The sequence below is a fragment of the Parus major genome, chromosome 1A (assembly GCF_001522545.3).
Source record: "Parus major isolate Abel chromosome 1A, Parus_major1.1, whole genome shotgun sequence".
NCBI lineage: Eukaryota > Metazoa > Chordata > Aves > Passeriformes > Paridae > Parus > Parus major.
In genome coordinates, this window is record NC_031773.1 from 54,653,528 (window position 1) to 54,680,202 (window position 26,675).

A 26,675-nucleotide genomic window follows, 5' to 3' on the forward strand; every position below is an offset into this window, starting at 1 on the left:
CGGGGCCCGCAGCGAGTCCGCTGCTCGTCTCGCAGAACCAATTAACGTCAATTAGTAAGTGTCCTGCGAGTGCCTGAACGAGGACAATGCGATGCGCAGGCTCCGGGAACATCCGCCGCCCCGATCACTTTAAGGACGCAGAGGTTTGTTTGCTGTATTTCTCCGTAGGATATGACAATGCAGGGAGATGCGGTTAAAAGATACTGAAAAAAAAACCCAACCCAAATCAACAAACTAGGAAATCCCCTCCCCCCCCAAACAAAACTGACGAGAGAAAGTAATTACTGTCAGGGTTGATGACCGGGTATTTCGAGTGTCCTGTGTTTAAATTCTGAGATGAAAGTCCAGCGTTAGTGATTTTTTTGCTTCAGCCTCTCAGATAGACATTACAAGGTGTGCGGTAAGGAGCCGGTGCTCTGCTTTGTGCAAGAGGGACACCTGCAGTCGTGTATTGTGGTTGGACTGATGAAACTGTTTATACTATTACAGAAAAAAAACAAACCATCAAACGGATTTAAAGAGGTATATGCTCGCTCTTTCTGTTTTGGGTTGTCTGAGTAGTGTAGCTGATATAATTAACTCGCTTATTCCATGCAGAGGCAGATGGAAATGTGAGAAAAAAGTGCAAGTACCCCATCAATCTGTAGCGATTTTCTTCCTGTGCTTTGGGAGATGTGCTTTGTATGTCCGTGGCATCAATGAAAACCCAAGGCATCAGGTAGAACACGAGTAGATTTTCTGCTGGAGCACTGGATGTGTTTCAGAAGCCCATAGGAATGCTGGCTTTCCTAGTTGTTTTCCTAGAAGTTGTTAGGAGGCTGACTCAACTCTTTCTAGGAGTTTCGTGGTAACTTTGGGCATTTCCCTGCTCTTAACTAGCCTTCTGGGAGGACTTAAAAATAGAATAAAACAAACCCAGCTCATTGTGACTCCTGATAAATATTTTCTCCTGAGAAAATATTCATCTGAGAATGATGGGAGTAAAACTTGTTACAAACATCAAAAACTCCTAGCTGGGCTCTTATCACTCTGTTCCCTTGAACTAGCTAACTGATGTCCCAAAACATGCAGTTAGATATTCCTGGCAGAGAAAACAAACTTGTGATAATGATTGCTTTTATATTTCTGTCTGCAAAATTAAATAATTTACTCTTGATGCCTATGCCAGTATAAAAGTTCCCCTGAATCTCAGGGTCCAAAGTCTTGGAAAACTTATTGCCAACTGCTTCCCAAGATGTTTACCAGGAACCATTAGTTCAGTGTTTGTGTGGCTAGCTGCAGTGAGTTCAAGAATCCAGCCATCTTTGTAGTTTAAGCTTAAACAGTCTTATTTTCTCTAATAGGAAGTAATATATTGTCTCATGTTTTAATAGAAGAAAAAAGAACCCAAACATTACAGCATGCTTTATATCGAGTCTGTTATGGGGTGTTTTGGTTTCCTTCTAAGTAAAAGCTAAAACTTTCTCCAGTTCATTGGTCTACCAGATTTTTAGAAATTTTATTTTTGTTGGTATGGTTCTGATTTCTACTTAAAACTCAGATGCTTTTTTGCTCTTCCCCCTTCCTACTAATCTTAAAAAAAAAATAGTTGTAAATTGGTAAAATACTTTGATTTGCAGGAAGCTGTCCCTCAAACACTGGCTCTTTAGAAGCCAACAAATTGCTGACTTGGATTGCTTCTGCAGGCTAAGGTGTTTTGGTAGAAGAATATTTTTATAAGTTTCTAAAATTTACACAAATCAGCCTTTCCCAACTGTTTTATTTGCCTCTTTTTGTTTGGTTTCATTTGCTGCAGCCATGAGTGACATATCAGTGGGTTGGAGATGTGAGACTCCAAATGTCACAGCATTTGTGGTCTTGTAATAATTAACCTGTTAGTTTGATGTTGAGCCCTTCTTCTTTGTGTTGAAGACTAACGGTTGTCAGAGGGAGAGGAGTACTCCCTGCCCCATGATTTAAAAGGCATGGATCAAGACAGCAAAAGGAATAAAAGAGGGAGCAGAAAGCAAAGAAGGTGCAATTCAATTTTCTTAATTCCTAGAGGAGTTCCAGCTTTGCGAAGCATGGCTATGAGAGCTTGTGAAAAACCTTAGAGCCTGCTGGTGACTTAAAAGGAAAGAAAAAAGAAAAGCAAGGAAAAATGGTGAAAACACCCATTATGGTTTTTAGCAGTAGGCAATGCTAATATTTGCCTTTTTAAATTGTTAATGGACACTAATGAAAGGAGACTGGTTCTTCAGAGGATATTGGAATTCAAAATCTGCCAGGGGACATTTTGATATACTACTGGTAATCAGGACATAGGAGACTCTGGTGGTGGTGTTGGTATGGGTCATTGCTCATTTGGTAAAAGCAGCACTTGAAGCTTACAGACTGTTGTCCCTTCTAGGACCCAAGACCAGGGAGGAGCTCGTGTTCCTCCAGTGAATGCTCCACATTTGTCTGAAGAGACACACGAGATTACTGAAGTAAGTGATCTTTTTTTCTTTTTAAAAGTGAAATTGTGGATGCCATTTAATTGTCTACTTTGGTTCATCCTGAAGCACCACAAGTGGTAGCATCAGCGTGACTAAAGAGGTACAAATGGGGAAGAGAATAGGGTTAAGGAAAATACAAACTTGCCAACCTGTCTTTGTTACTCAAAGCATTTCTAAGCTATATTAAATACTGTTATATGCAGTTTTTAAAAAAACTGTAGTACTTTCCCATTGCTGAAAGGGACTGAATTTTTTTTCACACATTTGTTTGCTAAACACTACTAATATGTTTCTCACTATCATTTGTCATTCTGATAAACATAAGCAATTCAAGTTCTCAGGAGTTTCAAAACTGCATAGGACAGTGGTAATCTAGAGCAAAAAGGCTGTAGGAGTTTATACTTTGAGGAATTTCAAGGAAGCTAATTTAATGGAAGGATTGATATTGTAACTTATAGCAGGCAGGAAACTTCACCAATCAGAAGAGAAACTGTACTTTTTAAAAACACTCCTGTGATCTTGAAGGTAGCACTAAGCCTTCATGCTGGATATAAATGGTCTCCATAAAATGCAAATATGCCGAAAAGCTCTTTTAGCATGTGATTGTGAAAGATTTCAATGACCAAAATTCAAGTAACTTCTTAATTTGCACTTCAGTCAGTATCTTGTACATAGATTGCAGACTTGTCTCCCATGAGTGGTCATTAGGCGTTGGGTGATTAGCAAGTAGTACTTCTAAAAGGGGGTGATGTCTACAACTACTGAGGATATAAGACAGTTCTTTAAATATGCATTGAAACTTGAAAGGAATTTGGAAATTCCTCAGAGGTTGAAGCGTGTATATGGTTTCTCTGCATTTCACTTGTTTCTGTGAAGTACTGCGGCCTGAACAATAGGTCCTGAGCTGAAGTTTGCTCTCAAAGAACCTTCCAACCAAATGTTGCCTAATATTTGTATCCACTTATTAGTGAAAGATACATGATCATTAGTAAAACATGTAGTGTGATAAGAATATATTTCTTCCTGTGTTTAGAGCCCAGTCAGGGCCATGAAATCAGATACCTGGCTTTGTTTGGAAGTACATGGTTAAAGCCAAATCCCTTGGTTCCTCCTTGAGCCCTGGCCAGGCTTTGGGTGGAACCCAAGAAGAGAATGAAACCAGATGTTCCTGCACTAGAAGATAAGGAATCTTGTTTATTCAACAATATAAATGCTGGACCTTCTCACAGTGAAGATGGAGACCTCACCTGTGGGTGGATGTACCTCAAGAATTTTCCAGTTACCCGGAGTGGCTCTCCAGTCCTTCGCTGTGGCTGGAGCTCCCCAGCTGAAGTGCAGGTTTGGATGATAATAAAATATTAGGTGATGTACCTTTCCTAATTATTATAGGCAATCTTCTGTAGTAGTGATTAGCTGCGTTGCTTAGCTTATCCTTTTGTAATTCTTTGCTGTTTTAAACTATAGTAATTTACACTTATTCCTTAAAGTTGGTGTTTCTGTCTTTTGTGCCAACCATGTCCACTGGCAGAACAGTATTATGGTAAATACAAATTTGCAGTTGAAGTGTAGGGGTGTAGGTATTTTCTAAAAAATGTTGTTCCATCCAAGAAAAGGCAGCTCTGGACTTCACTTCATCTTTAGCTGACCTTCTTCCATCATAGTAATATTCTCAACTAGAAAAGCATGAGCTACAGATAATACTTACAGCATTGTGTTTCAGTTATAGACATCAGCTCTTCTGCAGAGGCAAGGGTATTCCTGTATGAAGGAGTCTGATGCTACCATTAGAAAAGCTTTCATCTGTAGGATTCTGAATGGAAAATTTGGTGATGCCAACTTGTCTGATGAATCCAGTCTGTGTTATTAATGCCTTTTCCCTGCAAATCTTTTCTGCTAAAAATTGCTTTCTCAGGCTTGGAGCTATTACTCAAAAGTGATTTTTTTTTCTCTGTGGAGTATGAGCAATAAATGCTTGGTTGATACAATCAAGGAATTGAATACAATCTTGAAGATTTCATTTTGTTCTGAACAATGACTGAACAATTGCTTTTGCTGGTGTTTGTGTGTTGCTTGGTACCACAGAGAACTAGAATGTTTAAATTCCTTGTGAAGCATGGCTCCTCCAAATGCCTGGTGTCCATAGTGCTTGCAGAAGAGCTACTTTTAGGCTTCAGAATAACCTCTTGGAGCTCAGTTTAGATGCTGCTTATGACAAATTCCATTTTTTTTTTGTATCTAGTGCTTCTGGTTGTTGATACATGGAATGGTGATTATCTGCATTAACTCATTTGTGGTGAGAAGAATGACTTCTTTATTCTTGACCTGTTGACTATGACCACAGTTCCCATGACACTTGTGACAGTGTTGCTGGGTGCAATTATTAGCTTTGGGACAGTGGATTGGGACCAATGCCAGATGCCATGGAATGCCTTTTTCTTGATTATTTTAATTTTTGTACTATTCCCCGAATAAGTCTTAAAATGGAATTACATAATTGTAATTTCTCAACTACAGAATTTCTGGGTTCCCACCAAGATTTAAGGCACATTCAGAGATTGATGCTTGTTTCATTGCTTTTCTACATTTGTTTTGCTGATGGGAAGGATCAGAAAAGACAACCAATTAAGAAATAAGTGTAATTGAATATAATACAAAAAAGCAAAGAATTACAAAAGGATATGATAGGATAAGCATCAGCTGGGGGCAGCCACTGTCACAGCAAAGGACTGGAGAACTACTCCTGGTAAATGGAAAATCCTGCAGGTGTTTCCACCCATGGAAACGAGGCTTCTGACTTAGCTGTGAGAGGGTCCCCTTTTTATTCTGTTGAATAAACAAGCCACCATAACATCTAGTGCTGGAACATGTGGTTTCTTTCTCCTACCGGGTTTCTTCCAAAGCCTGGCCAGGGCTCAAGGAGGAACCAAGGGAGTTGTCTTTGATTTTACACTCCCAACCAAGACAAGATTTGGCCTTGCCTAGGTTCTAAATACTGAAACCATAGTTTTGCCAATGAGCAGATACATATACCATTTGGTTGGAAGGTTCATCTAGAGGTCAATTTGGCCCAAGGTCTGTTGTTCAGACTTTAGTACTTAACATTTTTCTGCTGTCACCATGACGTGCGATAAGTAATCTGTATCAAACATCCTTGTTGAAACCAAATTTCAATTTTTTTTTGACATAAATACTAAAATCGGAAACTTGTGAGCGTAGCAGGATGTTCTTTCTGTATATCTGTGGGTGAAACAGCTTGAACTTCATGCTATTTGCAAAAATCACCAGTGATGGAGGGAGAGGGTGGTCATGGTTTTTTTTGGTGTTGAAGAATGCTGAGATCAGCCTGACTGAAGCACCTCAGACAATATGAGGATGTAAAGAAACTGGTGTTTCCTGATGGGAACTGGCAGTGGCACGGATGTGGGAGACAGATGTTTCCTGATAAAAGGAACCAATGAGTGGTAGTACTAAGTGTGTGTTTTAAATGAATTATGTTCTGCTGGGCTAGCCTAGCAATGTAGGACTGACAGTCAATCATGTTATCCTATAAAAGCCCAAGCTCTCTCTTTTATTGTAGGGATTTCTAGCACAACCCTTCTAGGATTGTGTGTGCAGATTCTTCCTTTAAGTGGGGATACTTCTCGTGGTAACTCCTTGTGGCTGAGTGAGAGATTTGCCCGTGGTCATGAGAATGGGTGACCAAAACCAATCTCTTCCTGACAGTTCTTAAGCTAGTTTAGAAAATACCAATTTATTAAATAGTGCACGGTAATAATACTTACAGCCTTTTGTACTGAGGAAGATCGTGGAGCAGATCATCATCAATGTCATCACATGGCACCTATAGGACAACCAGGGAATCAGGCCCAGCCAACACGAGCTTATGAAAGGCAGGTCCTGTTTGATCAACCTTGGTTTAAAACAATTTAAGAACACTCTAAAATGAGTTATCTCCCATTAGTTTTAACCAATCACTTTCCATCAATAAAGAGAAACAAGTAGAACAGATATAACTGAAAAAATAACAGTTTACTAAAAAAAAACCAAAACAGCAACAGGCAAAAAACAACAGTAAAAGGACCAATTTTTTTGAAAGTTGCTGAAATCTCCAGATTCCCAGGGAACAAAGAGAAACTCAAAATGGCAGAGTGACTGCTTCCCCAAGATGGTGCTTGCCATGGGGGAGACAAAGGGAAAATGGTGGCAGCCCACTCCCTTTGTCTCTCTGTTGGGTGGCAACTCCGGTGGCTGGTACTTGCTTAAGGGCTAGGACTTGTGGAGGGACTTTGCCTTCTCCTTGGCAGAAGAAAGCAAGACAAGACCTCTGGGCTGGTGTGACTTGGTGCCTTCTTGCCTCAGCCAGGCACTGTTGGTGGGCTGGGGTCACCACACCATTACAGATGGAGAGGGGAGTTTAAACCAGTCCCTCTGCCCAGGCCTTTGACAGTAGACAGTAACTTAATTGAGGTGGCCAACACCCAAAAACTCACTCTTGTTCTGCAAGTTCTTAATGGCCATTTAGGTCTATTACAAAATGAATGATTTATTGAATAGACCAAGGGAAGCAGACATAAGACTTCAACCAGACTTCTTACCACACATGATAAACAAAGAGATGCTATTAGTAGATAGACAATACAGCGTGATTGAGGTACCTATATTACAGCTAGCTTCAATGTATCTTACCATCCAGTTGCTGGTGGGCCATATCAAATCTTACCTCTCAATTTCTGGAAAAGTATCTACAAAGATATGTCCAAGCTTTGTAGGAGAAGCCATCCTACCCATTTCCAGGGAGTGTGTAAGAGTTCTATATCTGTAATATTTTTTGTGGCTTTTATAGTTGTGAAGAGCAGTGTCTTTCGGTCAAAGATACTTTTTTTATCTCTTCCTGCATCTGCTCCCCAGACCAAGATGTTGATTCTTAGTTGGGTGTCTTGCCCCCTCTGGCTCCAGAGATAACCCCCTGCCAGGCCTTTGACCTTGCCTGGGTTATCTCTTCCACATGCACCAGCCATCTGTGGTAGAGAGGAACATCCTGCTGTGCACACGGAGCTGGGCTGCTCTGCTTCTCTGGGTGCTGCAGACAGGTGTTGCAAAATTCACTCTGAAATAGTTTTTGATTGGGAAATGCAGCTTCTCAAGTTGCTGCTGTTGACAGTAGAGCCAAAAGGCATGCCAGAGGCAAGAGAAAGCTCTGTCTGAGCTTTAATGACTTTGAGAATGAAGTGTATTCACTTCATCTCCAAACAAAAAACCCCCCGCTAACAAACTGAAAAGTACTGTTTATGCAGTGTTGGATAACACTGAATAAAATCACATTAAGTCTTGGTGTTTGGAGGAGACAATGCTGAAAACAAAAAGGAAGGCTGGGAAGGAGAGCCTGATGTAACATGAAGGCTACAGGAGTAAAACCTAACCATCCTATATACATTTTATTGAAATCCAAAAAGGTTCATGCACTGGCTTTCCTAGGTCATCTAGGTGGGTTACCCTATTGTAGGAGGAAATCAGGTGTGACAAGCTGACTTTCCCCTCACAAAGCCATGTCTGCTGTGACTGATGACTGTTGTCTTCCAAGTGTTTTTCAGTACCTTCCAGAAAAATGTTTTCCATGATTTTACCAGACACTGAAGTGACACTGACAGGCCTCTACCTTCCAGGGTCCTCCTTGTCCTTCTTGAAAACTGGGACAACATTCACCAGCTTCCAGTCAGCTGAGACTTCTCCAGATTCCCAGAATCACTCAAAAACCACCAAGAGAGACTTAGTGATGACATCAGCAGCTCTTTAAAGATTATTGGATGAATCCCATCAGGATCTGTTAGAAGCTGATAGGTAAAAGGGGGAAATACACTGTTGGAAATGGTGGAATGGGAATCTGCAAAGAGAAGTGACTACTAGTCTTTGTATGCTTAAATTTACTGTAAATATTCTATGATTAATTGGCAATCTGAGATTAAGGTAATTTGTCACAATAGAGACAGACAAGATACTTGTTTTTTCATTTATTGAATGAGAATATTATTGCACACAGCTCGTTTTTATGTGCTATCAGAAGGCACCATGTTTGAATCTAATAGGTCAGCAGATTCTTGAAACTCAGTTCATTGGTTGGTCATGGCTAGTGTACATGCCTGTCAAACTGTTTTCTTTCTAGATATGTTTACATTTTTTCTTCATGGGTTCTCATGGGATAGACTTCTTATTTTTGCAGGTGCCATTAACTGTCATGGTCGTAGAATTCATTCTCACAGAAATAAGCAGAGATTTGCACTGTTACAGGATTCCAGTCTCATGAAAGCTGACAGGTTTCTCATGGGAACTTAGGCTAGCTATTAGCTTAGCTGAGGTAATAAGGCCTGATTTTACAAGGTCTTTCTTTTATAAGGGTTTTACCTATATGTAACAGTAATTTCCAATGAATTATCTCTCATGTAACTGCTAAGAATTTTGGGGCAAGAAAATTCCTGTGTGGTGGTGCTGTTGTGACATCTAAAATACAGTTATAAAGAAAGGAAAATGAGAATTATGGATGTTTATGTACTCTTGTCTTTGGGTACGTTTAGTTGATTCAGGCTGTTTTTCTATAACACCGTAAGTCAGATGTGCTGAATTAGATTTAAATAGTTTAGGTTAAATGAGACATGCTGCTACAAGTCCCAAAGCAAAAACAGGAGAGCAAAGTTTTGCTGGCCTGCAGCTGAACTTTTGTCCTTTTAATTCTTAGAATCTTCTGTTTGCTGAACTGCTTTCTGCAGAGGTACAAAATAGCTGTGATCACAGTGGCTGGCATTGAAATGTGTGTTTAAAGAGTTTTGGCTCTATTAAAGGGAACTTTCAGCAATGAATATTTTAGAGCTATTGTGAGTGCCTCAGTTACACTTGTTGCAGAGGAGATTTAGACCACTTAGGGAACCACTGGCACAGGTAACTGGAAGAGTGGTTTTATTTGAAGCGAAATGATGTAAAAGTGAGGCTTAAGAAAGTGCCCTAGCACTTTAATCTTACTGTACAGATTCAATAACAGTAATAATTCAAGAGTATTAATACATTATCTTAATGCCCTATGATACGAAGTCATGCACATTGTCAGTCACCAGAGATCTGCAATTGGTAGAGTCTTTCAGCAAGGAATAACTTGGAGGTGACCCAGCTTAAGGAGAGGTTGCAACCATGCAGCTGGGAGAGATAAAAAAAAGGCTCACCTGGATTTTCATATTTGTTGAATAAAGTGGTTGGCTTGTAGTCAAATTAAATGCCATGGAAAAGGTAGGCATGAAATTCCTTGCACCCACAATTTCATGTGTTCCTTGCTAATTAGTCTTGGAAGAACTACCTGCTATTAATGTGTTATTCGGTTGACTGGTGTTCCCAGCTCTCATACATCAAAGCTCTTTGTGTCACCCTATTCCTACATGGGTTTTCAAATAATAGGTTGGAGCTAGAAAAGTCCTTGACTACACCTGGTTACGGCCTAGACCTTTACTTCCTTGTGAGCCTGAGCCAAACTGTCAATAATTTGGTCAAGGTGTTGAGCTCATCCCATGACTACAGTCAATCCACTTTATTGACTCAGTGGTAGTACAGTTACCTCTTGCCTATGTCATCAGTGTGTGTTGTATTGCACATAAGTGGTGAGGGTACAGTTATTTGATGAGTTGCTTAGCTTAATTATTATAATTAATGTTTATTATATACCATTGTGCAAACGGATACTGATATTGTTGAATATTTTTATGAGAAGGGTTGGAAGTGTTTGTGCATATTCCAGTCCCAGGTGCAATATGTGAACAGCAAGGAATAGAGAGAGTCACCCAGCTGACTAAAACCTGGGCCTTTCATTACAAAAGAACCTAGGAGACTCGATATTTGCATTTGGAGGAAGGAGTATATTGGGTAAGGGAAACAGACTGCAAGACACTTTCAGAAATACCTTTGGTACTGGCATGCAAAAAGATTCCTTTAAAAATAACCCCAACACTTAACATTCTGGGCAGGACCCTGACATTTACCAGGGAGATAGAAAGTTCCTGGTGTTCATTGAGGGCTGAAATTTGAGTTGTATCTTATATAAGATTCCTATCTATATGTGCTAGGAAAGTCAGCAAGATACAGGTGATGAGACACATCAGGAGAGGTTTCAGCTAATATTGCTTGAGCTACCTTAGCATCAATGGCAGGATTATAGCCATGGCTGAGGTAAATGGGTAAAGGTATAATTAATGCCATTTTAGAATGAAGTGTATTCACTTCATCTCCAAACAAAAAACCCAAAAAAGGTGAGCTTGGTAGGCCTAGTGGGTGGGACACTGGAGGAACGTCTTTAATGTCTAAACTGACTGTGCATAGATAAGAGGAAAGGTAAATGGCATTGATTGTTTTGGCAGCTTTTGCGACTGCATTGTGAGGCAGAGAGGGGGCAAAATTTATGTTGCCATAAATTTATGATTAAAAGAATAATTTTATGATTTTATTCAACATAAATTTATGACAGGTAGCCGTCACAGGCAGAATGGAAGCTTCACACAAGGTTTATCATGTATACACTCCTGTTGAGTCACAGGGTGTAGAAGGGATCCTGTTGCTTTCTAAACTCCTCCTCAGAGAGGAGTCTGGGTGTGGCTGGATCCAGTTCTAGACACAGACTTAGTAAAGGTTTATGTCTAAAGAATTCCTAAGGTGCAGTTGAATCTGTAGACAGCTTCATCCCACAGGATAAAGGAAGGCAGAACAATATTAATTTTTAATATTGGTGTTAATACTGATGATAATATTGATCATAATACTAGTTAGACTAAAGGACCTTAACCAAAATAAATTACTACACAGTATAGATAGTTAACTATTATTACAGTGATAATTTTAAAGCTGGCAAAATAATCAGGTAGAGATTGGTGTTGCTTACTCATACCAATGTATGTGTGCATATCTTTTTAACTCAGCCTTGGGAAAGAACCTTGGGTTGTCCCCATTCAAAGGCGGTATCTCCACACACACTTCTAGAAGGGAGTATGTTAAGAGTGTTAGAAGCATAAAACAGTGAAGTAAATAGCAAAGCTCAGGATGAGATGGAGCTCACACATCAGAGCATCAGTGATCACAGCAGACATGGAAACCTGATGGAGGTTTTTGTTGCCATGGCGTTGGGTAGGAATGTAAAGTGGCAGAGGAATAGTGCAGTCTTAATACCAGGAAATGTTTTGTACAACTGCTACCAGGTATACCTCCTACCAAGAAGTACTGCATACAACACAACCCCTAAGAGCAGAAAATTGGACCATCCACAGCACTCTGCACAATAATGACTAATAAGGTATAAAAGGACACTGATTTTGTGTTTAGCTGGGGATGAGAATTTGACATGAAAATTGTTGGGACACATTTTCCTCGCCCTCTGCAGAAGGGGCACCTTTTGGTTAGACTTGTGTCCTTGGCTATGCAGAGTGTTTTGATGTGAGAAATTGAGCTTGTGATTGCCATTGTATTGTTAGGGCTATATTTAGCTACTCTGCAGTTTATGCAGATACGACTGGCACTCCAAAAGAGCCATGTATGTTGCATTTAATAAACCATAGTGTTTGTGAACCAGACTAGTTCTTTTGAATGCAACTGGACTTATACTCAATAGACTATTGGAGCACCAAATTCCAGGCCTTTAGTTATGCATTTTACATTTGTAAAACGTCCCTGCTGTTAAAAATTGGGTCTGGGTTTTTATAGCAGTCGACTGTCAGTCAGATGTTTCTAGAAACATGATGAATTTTGGGGCTTGCAGGATGTTCTGGGTCTCTGAGGCATGTTAGCAATACGGGTCACTGGAGGTAGGGGAGGTGCTTCACAGAGTCCCCAGAGTAGGGGTCTTGGATTCAGAAGTACCTGGAGATTGTACCTTCCCAGGAGCATCATGGAAGGTCTGGTCTATGAGTGGTTCTGTTTGTGGAAGTAAAAAAGCTAATACCTTGCAGGCATTTGTAGGTCTTTCTAGTTAGAAATATCTACATCATGGCCTAATGGTCTCACTGAGCAAGAGTGGCCAAATTATTGGAGAGAAATACTTGTAAAAGTATCTTATCTGAAGTAATCTATATGTTACCATTCTTTTTGGTAGCTTGCTGCATCTTGCTTATCTGACATGTACCTGTAGTCCTGTGAAAAACCACGTGTAATGCAGAGGTGTATATATATATATATATATATATATATATATATATATATATATATATAAACTCTGTCACTGCCCCAGCTGGGCAAGGTTCAACTCGTCAGAGACTGTTACTTGTCTGCTCTTTGTGGTGCATAGCTCTGCACCTACATGCAGTGATAAACTGCTGCTGTGCAGAGCTGACCAGAACTGTGTAGGAGTTATTCCTCAGCAGAGGTTAGAGCCTCTCAAAAACAGGTCCTCAGGCTGGCTGGCTTTTAATGAAGCTGCACTTGATTGATCTTGGAAAGGGCTGAAGGGGCTCCTGGAGCTTGAGGGCTACTGCAGAGGGTGAGAGAAGTGGTCCCCTCCATTGTGATCAACTGAAGGCAGAATTTTGACTGCCCATGAGGACATACAGATGGTGATGCCATTGATGGTGGCATCTACCTCCAAATGGGAAGTCTCTGTAAGATGCACCATCCATGACACCTGAGAAGGATCATCAGGTTCTGTCTGGGGTGCTAACTACGTGTGATAAGTCTGGGTCACCAAGGGCTGGGGCATTTCCAGTTGGTGAAGTGATGGGAGGGGCACTAGGGCCCTTGCTCAAACCCTGGTGGGAAAAATTGCAGCATAGGGGCTTGTTGGCAACAGCCGATAAAACGTGTTTGGTCTCTGTGGGCTGCCTGGTTGGAATACCTGGGGCTAAACAGGCTTTTAAGATTCCTTGGGTCAGGGCCCTTTAGCACAGGCTTAGGGAGGTTTTAACCAGGGGTTTGGTGGTAACTGTGGCTGCATCCAGACAGGATGCAGGATGACAGAACAAGCATAGCAGAACATAGCTGGGACCGTGTGGTGCTGAGCATTGTGGCTGCTGATGTTAGTGGGCTCTGAGTGGTCCAGGACTGTTTAACTAGTGGGTGCTGCTGGGTCCCAGATGGAAGACAAACTCATAGTGATTTACTAAATATTGATGTTGATCTAGTATCAGTATCAATCTGTTGATGGATAAAAGACTGTAACAGTTTAAAGTTAGAAAGCATATGTTTAATCAGCACAGGGCAGGTACTTGGGGTAGTCCCCTAAGATGCACTGCAAATTCACAAAAGATTCCAGTGTCTATTTATTTACAAAAGTCTTGAATACCCAAAATACTAATACATATTCATAATGCTAACACCTCCCATTCTCTGCTTCATATTTAAATACATGGTAATAAGTTTAAAAGGTTGTTACTCCTGTGTGGTTGGTTCCTTGAATTGAGGGGGTGGTCATTTTTAGTGAGGAGCGGTTGTAAAAGATGAAGGATAGCCCATCTTCCTCGCTCTGACCTTTCTACCTTTACAATGGTTGACATTACAACTGACACTTGGGGGAACTCCACTTTCTTCCCTTCATGACTTTTAAATGGGTTTCCAGATGTACGGTCTGTGTTCTTCCTGGGCCTGTTTGTCAGTTTCCCTATTCCTCATTACAGGCCCAGCTAAACAAACATACAATTACAAGTAATTCGTTATCTAAATCCCTGGATTTATTATCTCAAATCCTGCTTCTAACCTAATCATTAACTCTAATTGATTCCAGCAAAGTCTATCTCTAGCTAAAAGCTTTAACTTTTCTAAAGTTCTTAATTTTTAAAAATTCGTGACTCAGTAGGACTTTACCTGGCACACAGGGGCTACACCTAAAAAATGATTGATAACCAGCCTTCTCGTGTTCAATCCCAAATCTGTGGGACTGTCCCAGGAAATATTCTGGGCACCTTGGTCACCTCAAGACCTTTATTTTTGAGCATATGTTAGTGATACCAGAAGTACAGTTGTGTTTTCCAATGGAGTTTGTAGTTAGATTCCAGACCCTACAGGAGGGCCCAGGCTTCTGATTCTGAAATTCAGGGGGTCATGTGATATATTTGCAATTCAGGTTAAATAGCACACAGTAACAGATTTGTGATAGTGCTCACCCGATTTGGCATAGGTTTTTGCCTGTGGAAAAGCATTCATAGACACAGTTACGGTGCCTCCATTGACACCATACTCAGTTTAATTGTTAGTCTGATTCATTGGCCTATTCAGGCTTCAAGGAGGTAGGAATTTTACATACGATTATCTGAAATCAAATTGGACCAAGTATTTATGTCCTGGTTGTCTTGATCAATTTTTCTTTCAGAAGAAAAATCTTCTTTCAGAGTTTCTTTCAGAAGCTCACTTTCAGGCAGCTTCCAGCCACCTGACAAGCTTTTCCTGGGCAGATAGTCCCATCACAGGGACACCGTGGCCTTCTGTTTTCTCCACTGTCACTTCAAGGCTTCTAACATAGACACTGGCAAGAGTTGTAGAGTTGTGTCTGTTCCAGCTTAAGTGTCCTGCTGGGCTTCAGGCATTTCTTGTTTGTAGGGGAATAATTTGGACTTCAGCTGCATTAGGTAGTGCTCAGCATTTCTAAGACCATGAGCTGTAACACAAATAGGCAGGGTAACTTTCTCTTCATGCTTTTATCTTTCTGACTTTTTCTATTCCTAGAAGAGAGCAGGTAGTTCCCTCCATGAGAGCATCTGGCACCCAAAGGCAGGGCAAGGCCCCAAACCAATCAGTTCAGGCACCTGCTACAAGGCTCAGGCGAGTTATGATGCCATGTACTGCATCTCTCTGTTGACACCGGAGTGGAGGGACTTGATGCAGCCTGCTGAGTTAGATTTGGAATGTAGTAACAAACACCAGACCAACAGCTTTAGGGGTAAACAGTTTCTCTCAAAACAACAGGTGATTCTTGGGGATGGTCCTGTGTGTTTCCTCTCATAGTAATTCCTGTAACACATAACTCAAATCAAGAATTCCAAGGTATATCCATTACAACCTCCACCCCTGGTCCTTTTGGGCTGGGTTGTAGGGTTTACCACTGCAATGAACCCTTCCCCTTGTCTCCAGCCTGGCTTCAACAAGGGGTTTCTAACTTATTTTCAATCTTGATGGTGACAATAATTGGATTTTACTCTTAGTGAAGTTGTGAAGCTGCATGTAGTCAAAGTTCCTCCTCTAGCAAGGATTTTACAGTTAGTAGTGGTTAGCATCTTAGTCTTGTTTGCCTCTCTTACAGTTATGTTCTCAGAAAATGTGAATGCCTTAAGTTTCCTCAGCATTTGTCTAATTCAAGGATTGTTTTATTCCAAATCATTTTTCAGGAAATACCCAGTGTAACATTAGCAGCCTGAAAGCTTAACCTTGGATGCAAAAACCTGTTTTGTCTGCTAAGATTCCTGCATCACTGTAAGTATTGCCTGGACACTGATGTTGATGATTTTTATGAATTTCTTATGCCACTTTGTTTTCCTGTCTTCTTTTGTTGTTGGTGTCTTATGAGAGCAGAGAAAGTAAAAGAGTGAAGAAAGATAAAGCTGTGTTTGAATCTTGAAAGTAACACCTGGAAAACTATAACACTGGGTCTTTTATTTCTTATAGGCTAGATATGAGTGATACTTCTCATTCTCAAATTTGAAATCAGAAGAGTCTTAAAATCTAAAAGAGCCCATGAAGGAATGTCAGGAGCCTTGGGTAACCTGGGAGAAATGGCATGAAAGATTCTGTTGAGAAACTGTCTTAACACCCTGCACAAAGCAAGGTGTTTGTTCTGTCCTAGGTGGGTGTACTAGTTTGAAATCAAACCAGTGAGAGATCGCAAGTCAGAATTATAATTTAATAGGAAAATGATAAAAAGAATAAATGCAATAATATCAAAAACACTGACAGAGTCAGAATACAGCCTGGAACCCTGTTAGGGTGATGGTAGTCGTCCAGATGAGGTGGTCTTGTTGAAGCGTGATCCTCTGGAAGAAAGGGGGTCTGGTCTTCAGCTGAAAGTCCAGCAGTAGCTCCTGTCCTCTGGAAGTCCCGTAGGTAAGGGCTGCCATGGTGTTCGAATTCTCAGCTTATATCCAGTATGGAATGCTTGGCTCCTCCCTCGGGGAGGAGCATCTCACAATGGGATGGTGAGTCATGAGATAAGGCCTTGATGAGCCATTAACAGAAAACAGTCCAGGAGGAAGTTATCTCTGAGTCATGCAGCAAGGCAGTGGTGGGTCCATTAACAGGGGACAATACAGGGGGAAGTTATCTATGAGTCATGGGGCAGGGCATTGATGGGCCCATTAACAGAAGGTAGCCCGGGGGGGGGGGGGAGGCAGGGAGCACTGCCTCACCTGGTTTCAACAGTACATGAGGATGGTGATAGAATATACTGCAACCCAGGACAGTGGGTTTGATCATACTCAAAGGAGCTTATTGAGATACAGACAAGCATTCATTCCTGTCAGTTGTCATGGGTTTTTTTTGTGATATTTTGTGCGTTTTTGGAGGCTGAAATAGTGTCAGGCTTTGAGGGCACTGCCTCTAAAGACTTTACAGAGTAACATGCTCATCCATGTGCATTCTGGAATATAACACATGAAGGCATAGAGATATGTGACTTTGTCAGCTCCTGAAGGTGTAAGTACTGCAGTAGCATAAGTGTTATTGTCATCTCTACACTTCATGCCTTCTCCCAGCCGAGTAAGTTAATGCTGCCAACAGAATTAGGGGCTCTTTGCTTGTAGATCACTGATGTGCCTGTAGAGGCACAGTCATGTTTCTCAAAATTAAACTAGTGGGCAACATTATTATGAGAGATTTTTACTAAACCCAAAATAATTTTTCCATTTATTTTGTTGTATTTGAAGGTATAATTGAAATTGAGTCTTACTGTCTGAAAACCCTGGCCTGTATTTTATTCTGTAGGTGTTTCTTATGTTCACCTCTTTAGTATTGTTCATTGTGTCATGTTATACACCTACCTTGGGGCTTTTTTCCATTGTTTTAGGATTAAGAAGCTAAATACAGCGATCTATTGTTAAATTAAAAAGTTGAATGATAATAGAATTAGCAGAAGAGTGTGACTTTTTTTAGTCATTGGATAGTCAATAGAGTTGTTAGTTGCTTCTCCTTTTATACTTTAACTGTGTTCTGGGAAACAATTTATGCAACTTGACTTTGACAGCATTTTATGTCCGTGGGTTGTGCTAATGGGGTTGCTCTCCTACCCAGCAATTTAAGTTCGACAGTGCCATTCATGATGCATTCTAAATCACTTAGTAAATTAAATAGGTCTTGATCAAAAGGTTGTAATTTTTTGTAAAATTTTTTTTGTAGCATTTTGGTTTTGCCTGAAGAAAAAGAAAACAAGAGAAGATGGACTGGAATGTAAGGCCAGTCCAGAATGCTGATGCAAATACAAACCTACAAAGTGAAGGAGCGTGTTTCAGTCAGTTACTTCCTAATGGACATGCTTTTCCTCAGACAAATGCCAACTCCTCTAAAAATGCATGCACTTACGCTGAAAATAACCAAATTGTGTATATGCCAACTATCAATGTTGCCTTCCCTACTGTAAATGGTGAAGGATTCAAAACTTCAGATCAAACCTCACCAGGAACATCTGTAACTGGTAATAATTTTTTCACATCGAAATACTCAGTTAAACGACATCAACAGATGTACATAACAGCACCAAAACCTCCCAGTCAGAATTCACCTTTGCGGCCAGAGACGACTCTGACTTCTTGGCCAGTATCTAATCCCTGCAGTTATCCCTGCAGAAATTTACCCCCTCTGTCCTCTCAAATGAACACAGGGAATAGTGTAAGGAGCCTGCTTGGGGAGCCTCAGTATGCCAATACCAATGCTTACAACATGCAGCCAGAAATGCTGCAGCATAATTCTCTGAGACTTGCAACACTACATCAAGGTGGCATTCATCCCCAGAGTAGTTCTTTTCCTCTCGGTACTCCTGGACAACATGTCCAGCCCCAAATATTTAATTCCAGTATTCAACAGGGTAAAGTTTCATATTCAATGAATCAAAATACTGGAGCAAATATACATCTGTCACAGTATCAGCAGAGTCAGATGACATCAGAAGCTCCCAGAGGATGTTCTGCACCATCTTTGTTGCCTGCCAACTGTGTTTCAAGACCTGCAGCACCACCTTCAATGGGTGCACCACAGGAAATGCAAAATGTACCTAATGGATACAACATTAACCAGCAGAGGTGCCCACTGGATCCAAAAAATGCTCCTGGGTTTAATAGTATTCCACAACTCTGTCAGAAGCAGCCATCTGGAGAAGTCAGTCAATCAGTCAGGAATGTCTATAATCCAAGTGGAAGTATGACAACAAATCGGTCTTTTAATGAAAGCTCTGTGTCATCGCCTGGCATTCCCAAAGAACTGCTTGATGTTGTGAAAGAAATAGAAGCTCTTTCTTCAAAGCCACTGAATGATCCTGCTTCAGTTCCAGAGAGCCAGACTAATAGTTTGATGAATGGGCCTGTTAATGCTCAGGTTTCTTCAGCGGCAGCAACACAGGGAATAGGAATTACAAAGGAGAGGCTAGCTTGGGAAGCTGAAAAGCTGAACTGTCTTAAAAAAAGGGTTGTCCTGCTTGAAACGGTTCATAATTATAAAAAAAAAATCTATAATGCCAAAAATACTCTTCTTCCTCCTACTAGTTATCCATGTTCTTCTGCTAATTGTCTTCCATGTGGGCCCAAACAAAATGTACCACTTTCCCCATCTGAACCAGTGGGGACAGAGAGGCCCACACTTGCGATTTCACATGATGAAAGAAAGGACAAAAACCTAGCCAGTGTTGATAACAGAAGATTGGAGGTGACTCAAAGTGACCATCAGGTGGAGCAGGGAAGCCTTTCATCAAGCTTCACTCCTATTCCCTCTCAGAGCAAAGTCCCAGCTCAATTTAATAATCCTGACAGCACCTTGGAACAAAGGGATGTGCATGCCTTGGCCTCTTCTCAAGGAACTGTGACTTCCTCAAATAGTGCTTCATGTTTTACTCAAGCAGGGAACTCTGTCAAGACTGCATCAAAGACTGTGCAAATTGGCCCTGAGAACTCATCATTTCTTCAGTTTGTATTGAGCAGCACAAATGCGCTGAAAGAGAAGACAGCTGGTGCTACTGCTGATAAAATACTGACAAGTCTCCTGTGTAATGAAAAACCACTGCTCGATACATCTGTCTCAGGTGAAAGCTTGCTAAAAGACACTAGTGAGAAGAACACAGAAAGTCTGAAAGGTGAGCAGGCATCTGTGGCTCACACAAACTCTCCTGCATCAGAAACAACTGCATCTGGTGATGCTAAATTCCAGACCGAGGTAGCTCAGAAAAAAACGCCATTTACTGAAAATGCATCCTGTAACCAGAGCAATTGTAGCTACACTGTGGAAGAGGTGGCTGCATGCCTGCGCTTGTGGGAGAAGTTTCCATCAGAATCTGTAAGTGTGCAAAATAAACAGTCAAATGAAAGCCCTACAGCAAATCAGGTTACACCGTCCAACCAAAACACAAAGGCAGGGAAAAAAAATGTTCTGTCTAGCGTGGACGAGACCATTTTACCTGTAACAACTACCTCTGTGGGACAAAAACTTGATACATTGACTTCCAATTTGATAAAAAATTTTGAACCTCAAGTTGCAGTTGTCTCTCCTTTAGTGCTTTGTGAACAAAGAACACTAAGTGAGCAGGCAGGCAAGATCCCAACACCTGAAGGTAAAACCTATCCGGTGATCGATTTGGAAAGCACATGTAGCTTGCAAGAAGAGGGGAAAAATGGTTTAAATGTGGCAAATACTGCCAAAGGAACAATAGAAAATGCTAGGTCATCACCCAGCGATTGTGTTCTGGAACAAAAAGTGGACTCAGATTTACAACAGATCAAATTAGGTGATGAAAACCAAAGGAAAGTTAGTCCATCTGCACAAGATGAAAGAAAAAATCTGCAGCCTGGATTACAAAAGAAGGCTAGTCTTCCTGAATCAGGCACAAATTTTTGTAGTCAAATCTCTCAAGAAGGTATAAGGGACCGCAAAGACAAGCAAGCTGTCTTAGAGGCAGGAGATTCATCCACAGCTGTGCTGGAAAATGAGATGTTTTGTATTTCTAGTGTATGCTCTCTTGTTGAAGGTGATAAATTTTATAATGCACAAATAGCAGGCATGTTCAAGTCAGTCTATGAGACACAAGCATCAGAAGGAAATGCAAGGCAAAAGGAACAACATCCAGACTTGCATAAAAGTGAGCTGAGCAATAACACTTCCCGAAGAGAAAGCTTGCTGCTGAGGATGTTGGAAGAATCATCAAGTCATTTGGAGAAAGAAAGCAGAGGCAATCCTCCTAAAGCAGTTTCTACCTCTGAACAAAACACGACTCTCAAGGCATCTTCCAAGCATTCTGAAAATTACTTAGAAAGTCTTGCTAATATGAATAAGAGGTTAGCTCAAAATTCACTAGATTCCTCTATCAGCACGACTGTTAAAACTAATGCACCTGTTCCAGGAGACCACAGTAAACAAAATTCCATGCATTCTGAAAATTACTTAGAAAATCTTGCTAATATGAATAAGAGGTTAGCTCAAAATTCACTAGATTTCTCTATCAGCACAACTGTTAAAACTAATGCACCTGTTCCAGGAGACCACAGTAAACAAAATTCCATGCCCAATAAAAATAGCACAGAAAAGGAGGTGAACTTTTTTGGAAGAGAACCTAGTAAATATCTAGAAGATCAGCTGCTTGCTCTAGTGAAAGAATTTCCATATGGCATTGAAGGTGCTGATATGCTAACAAAAGGAGCAGCACAAAATCGTTCTGTGGCTGAAGGGACAGAGAATCAGTCTCAAAAAGAGGTTAAAATTAGTGACAAGAATGCTCATTTGAAGGACCCAGTAAATCAGACTAAAATTGCGGTGTTAAGCTCTGATCAGGTTCAAGAGCTGTCTCCTGGACAAAACCAGTGTCCTTCTAGTGACAGCAAGAGAGAAGTGAGTCAGCAGTCAGAAAAGGCTTCAGCTGACAAGGACAACCTTGAAGGCTGTGTCCAGCCTAGTCAGAAACCATGTGAGGAGGAAAAAGCCCCACAAAAAAGTCCTAAGTCCAGTGAAAAAAGTGAAGATTGCTCTTTAACAGGTGGTTTGTCTGTAGAATATAAAACACCTCATTGTCCCTCTCAGTTAGAAACATCTGGTTCAGAGAAAAATGATTGTCAACTTTCAAAAGCTGAAAATACTGACTCTGCAGAGACAGAAGAAAACAGTCAATCTGATACCTTGAAAAAGAAAAACTCTGCAGTGAGAGACCTAACAATTTCTGAAAAAATAACAGACAGTATTAGCAAAATTAAAGATACTTGCAAATACATTTCTGCAATGAACAAAAATCCTAGGCTGAAGGTGGATAATGAATACAAACCGCCGACAACACAGGAAAAAATTGGACCAGTTAATTCCTTTGAAATACAGGATGCTGATAAATACAAAAGCAGCAGTTGTAAGGAAAATCTGCAAATTGACAAAGGAACCCAAGTGTCAAGTAAAGAATTTCATTCTGACAAAAAGGAGCACCAGACAGCTTCCCAAGAGTTACCAGAGAAAACTGATCATACATATGCAGACAACATGGCAAAGTTGTCCATAAAGAAGGAGAGAGTTTTCAAAACTGAGTCCCTTTCACAGGATATAACCAGCCCAGATTTGACCTTGAAATCCAAAATGGACACTCAGCAATCTGTCAAGTCAGAAACCGTTGAAATTCAGCACTCTGAAGTCAGTCAAGGACAAAAATTTAAAACTTGTGAAGAGACTTCAGCTGAAGAGCAAAGCTGTACGAAACAAAAGGAGCTGCTTAGGCAAGACGTAGGAATTAGTGTCAAAGAGCAAGCGAAATTACCAGCAGAAATAAAACATAAAAAACTGAGTAGTTACCAAGCTGATGCTGTAACATTCTCAGATAGTAGCACTGTAGACTTCAAATCAAGACACACAAAATATTCTCCGCATAAATCTGTGAAAGTTCATCCTTTGCAGGAGCAGGCATACAAACGGAAGATGAAGGAAAATATGGTTGGGAAGAGAGAACTTAAAAAAGCAAAGCTAGAAGAGGAAAAACTGAAACAATCTGAAGCAAAGAGTTCTAAGCAGCTTGCACACAATTGCATGCTAAATGCTGATAAAGCTAAAAAACTGAATGGAGAAAATGGTTGGAAACCAAGGAGTTCCTTAGCAGATTGCGCTGTGCTTAAACTGCAGAGAAAAAGGGCTCGGTCTTCTGCCATGTCTAAAAACTACTTTTCTAGCAAAGAAAGACATCTCGATGGTCTAAACAAAGACAAGTGCACTGAGAAAATGTTTCCTGATAAAAATCTTCTATACCTAAACAGAAGAAATAACAGACTAAAGCTGCATCTTCAAAAGGAACCCAAAAAACACTACCTGAACAGAGTGGCATTTAAACGTACAGCACAGGAGCGCATTTATCTGACAAAATTAGAGACGTCACCTGTCAGACCTGTCTGGCATAGAGCCACCAAAGTGTCACAGAGCAGCGAGTCAAAAAGAGATGTGTCTGTCTCGACAACTGAGAAATCATGCAAACAGGAACTCCTTGAGTTCAAGCTGTGTCCAGAGATACTGTTCAGAAATCCAGCCCCTGGTGAAGAAAGCTTAGCTGCAAAGAATTCTCCAGAAAGAGATAAAGTCGTTGTAGAAGGTATGATGCTGTCTTGATTCATTTGTGAGTAAAAACTGTGTATTCATTTTAAAATGCACATTGCACAAAGCTACAGACAGTGAAAACATGGGACTGTAGAGGCTGAAAGCTGAGGTATCCTAGCTTGTTCTGTGACAGACCATAGCCGTATCTTAAGCGGAAAAAGTACATGGGAGTTTACCTTCAATTTTCTGTGAGCCTTAGAGAATGAAAATTAGAGCATGGCAGTTTTGATTAACTTTGGGAGAAGGCTTTCTAAAGTACTTGTAGAAGTTAGCTTGGCTTGGTTGTAGAAAGTAGATTCCCTTGGCACAGTTACCAAAGGAGATGTGATTTGTATTCACTGTTCACATGGTTGTGCATCAGTCTGGCTGGGCAGAGGAGGGAGAGATTTTTTGTGACATTGAGGAATAGAGTAAGCTTAGGCCAGACATATCCTGCCCACAGTCCCCATAACCTTTGCCATCTTTGCTTTAAGCATCCATTTTTCCTTCTCTTCTTTACCCCATTTTTCAACATTTTACATAGTGCATTCTGGAGCATATTTATGTCAAATGTTGTATTTGATTTTTAAATGAACCCCAAATCTTAAGCTGTACATATCAGCCCTTGGAGTCAGATTCATACACAAAGGAAATTTCCTTTTGCATGTGCTAGTATATGTGTTAGAATTTATTACTTGATAGAGGCCTAAATTTGTGATACAGAAACCTCAGAAACATTTTTTAAAAAATTTCTTTAGGTGTCAAGAGTAAAAAAGAAGATTGGTTAAAATGTGAACCAGTGAAGCAAAAGAAAGTGGAAGAGATTTCTACAGGTGAAGTGACTTCTGAATGTCCCATTTGAAATACAAGTTAAATCCTCTTTGCTTGGTTTTAAATGTTCCTTTACAGTAGTAAATATTAATAAAACATTTTAAATTATTATTTTCTCATTCTGCTGATTAAATGGATATCAGAGAATAGACTTAGAAGTATCAAAGGTTGGTGTAGCTTTTTATTGCGTTATGAACATGTTGTTGGAAATGTTAAAATTTTCCTGTGCTGTTAACTTGGATGTAGCACTGGTAACAGTGTTTAAATTTAATTTGTTTTAATTTGTATATAAGGATTCTTTCATGATTTAAAATATAGGAAGTGATGTAGCAGAATGTAGTGCAAAAACAGAAAGCGATTTTTAAAATAAATCTGACTTTCACAGTTGGTTGCTGCTGTCCACACATAACACCTGTGCTCACAAATTGCAGGACCTGTGTCCCAGTAGTCTAGACAAGATAATCTGTATGACACCCAGAGGAAAAGTGGGACCACTGTTAACATCTTCCTCATTTCTCTTGAATGGCAAATTGCTTTTTGGATGGTCTTTTATATCCTCTAGGAGTCAGCTGTCACAACATCTCAGGATCTTGTTTGTTCCATCCTTTTTAAATCTTGGGTGAGGTTGCTCCCAGCTGTCCTTGTTTCTTTGCTTTAGGTACCTCTCTGGCTCTAATCTTGTTTTTCTAGTTAGTGGTCTAACGGGGAACAAAATGCATTCTGTAGCCTTGTTGCTGTCTGCTTCTTAGCTTTAGAGCAGAGTGCTGCTTGCATGCTGATACTTGTGTTGTGGTGTTGCAGGTGACATAGTTTGCAACCTTTGCATCTTTTGTTGCTGTTGCCTGTGTCCTTGGGCTTTGGTGTCTGCCATCTTTTTAGCCCTTCCTCTTGCTTCTTCTCTTCCTTTCACAAATGCACGTTTTCTGTCACACCTTTCTTAACACTCTCCAGAAATCTCCCCTTTGATTTGACACCCAAATAGCCATTTCGTGCTTAAAGATTCATTGTTTTAAATCTGAGGTGCCTGGTGCTTTAGGAAGGAAGTTTGTGTGGCATCCTTTTTGACACTGAAAGGCCTTAGGTACCACATGCATAAGGAATAGAGTCCTTTGAGACTCTTGCTTTAACATGCTTGTCTGTCTTGCAGCTGAGGACAGTATTCCCCTTGATACAGCTATACAGATCCTGGATGGAGATGGAAAGACTCTTCACATTCCTGTCAAAGACTCAAAAGAGATGTTTCAGACCTACAGGAAAATGTATCTGGAAAAAAAGATGCAAAAGTCTTGATAGCAGTCCTGTATCAAAGGTCTTACTGTCTCTGAGAAAAAAATGCCAACACTAAGATGATTTTTTTCTGTTTACTTCATATTGCTGAACAAATGTACAAACCCACGGTTTTCTGGTGGGTGTTGAGAATTTCCTTCCCTATTTTCCTCATATTTGTGAATAATTACCATCTTATCCTGTATTTATTGTCCCAATATGCTTTGGTGCTGTAAATGCTGTTTTAAACGTATTGTTTCTTTTGGCATATTTGATCTTATTTTTTTTTAAGATAGAGTAGCTCATTGAATCTTGACCAAAAAATAACAAACTCATTTAAACTGTCATAGCCTGGTTTTTTTTCCTGATTCTCAAAATCTTCTACTTGTTATACTTTCCATTGCTGGCAGTGGAAAAATATTTCTGCTGCAAAGGGATTGCAGTGGATTTCCAAGCATTACACTTCTGTTTCCCACTACGGTAGTCTGTTTTGCTTCTAAAAAGGCTTTCTGTTTTTTGTAGAAACTTTTTTTCCTAAACTGGGACTAGAAATATAAACCCCTCAATTCAGATCAGGGGCATTTAAGAAATATTTATGCTGCTACCCAGTTTTGTTACATTTCTTTCTGTGGCGCTTGTATGGACTGAACTCTTGAGTTCTTTGTTTGAACACAGTGCTGAAAACTATTAGTTTAGTGAAGACTTCTCTTGCTTTTCTTTCTCTCTTTGCAGTTGAAATGTGGGGAGTTCGAATTCACTCTTGTCTGAGTTCAGCTAGACTGTAATTTCTTTGTTTATAAAGTGTTAGATTGTGTTTGCTTACACATTCACTGTGATGTAACGGTTGTATTTGTCATTGGCTATCTTCTGTTAAGTGCCTTTTCACTGTTATTCAAAATTTAAAATCAAATCGTATTTTTACAGAGATTTGGTACTTAATTCTTTCTATCTTACTTAACCTTTATGCTGAACAAAAAACCTGTAGATACTTCACTGAACAATTTTTATACTTGAAATAAACTTTTGAGGACTTCATCTTGTCTTTTTTTTTGTTCTTAAAGTATGAAGTTGTGCTTATTGCAGTTAGTTAAATAGGCATTGAAGATATTCCTGTAGATGAAAAGCAGCTTTAAAATAATTGTGATGGATCTTCCTTGTTTAAAGGAAGTAGTTGAAAGTTTGTTAGTTTGTTTTTCTCTCTGGATGCCAGACTTTTAGTCTGTGGGGAATGTTACCACTGGAGGATTTTGTAATAATGCTGTTAACTCTTGAGGTTTTTCATTTTCTTGAGAGTGTAGTTACCTGTATTATACTGCCCGCATGAAGGAAGATTTATTGCAGCCTTAAGTGTAGCCAGTACAAACAAAACAGGGTTCCTGT

General features: G+C 40.1%; 1 protein-coding gene and 2 long non-coding RNA genes across 4 annotated transcripts in view; 1 reads left to right on the forward strand and 2 right to left on the reverse strand.

Annotated features, from left to right (window-relative positions):
- Window positions 1-16,867, reverse strand: part of LOC107204758 — a 22,032-nt gene extending 5,165 nt beyond the window's left edge. The window contains exons 1-2 of the long non-coding RNA XR_001521725.2: window positions 16,271-16,867; window positions 12,613-12,618 (exon numbers count right to left, since the gene is read on the reverse strand). This is a non-coding gene — a long non-coding RNA (uncharacterized LOC107204758). The remainder of the gene's footprint in view (window positions 1-12,612; window positions 12,619-16,270) is intronic.
- On the reverse strand, window positions 7-7,416 carry LOC107204759. Its single transcript, XR_001521726.2, has 3 exons — window positions 7,198-7,416; window positions 6,260-6,318; window positions 7-203 (listed from the first exon to the last, which is right to left on the reverse strand). It is a non-coding gene; the product is annotated as an uncharacterized LOC107204759 (long non-coding RNA).
- Window positions 551-26,330, forward strand: RESF1 (retroelement silencing factor 1). Of its 2 annotated transcripts, none has more exons than XM_033514800.1 (5): window positions 551-2,468; window positions 15,806-15,890; window positions 17,805-23,214; window positions 23,957-24,031; window positions 24,461-26,330. In XM_033514800.1, the coding sequence occupies exons 3-5, from the start codon at window positions 17,844-17,846 to the stop codon at window positions 24,475-24,477; spliced, it is 5,463 nt and encodes a 1,820-aa protein (XP_033370691.1). In that variant the 5' UTR covers window positions 551-2,468; window positions 15,806-15,890; window positions 17,805-17,843; the 3' UTR covers window positions 24,478-26,330. The 2 variants fall into 2 exon arrangements, with proteins under 2 accessions (XP_033370691.1, XP_015483924.1); XM_015628438.3 differs by having other exon boundaries at window positions 552-2,468; window positions 25,177-26,330.
- Window positions 26,331-26,675: the final 345 nt, after the last annotated feature.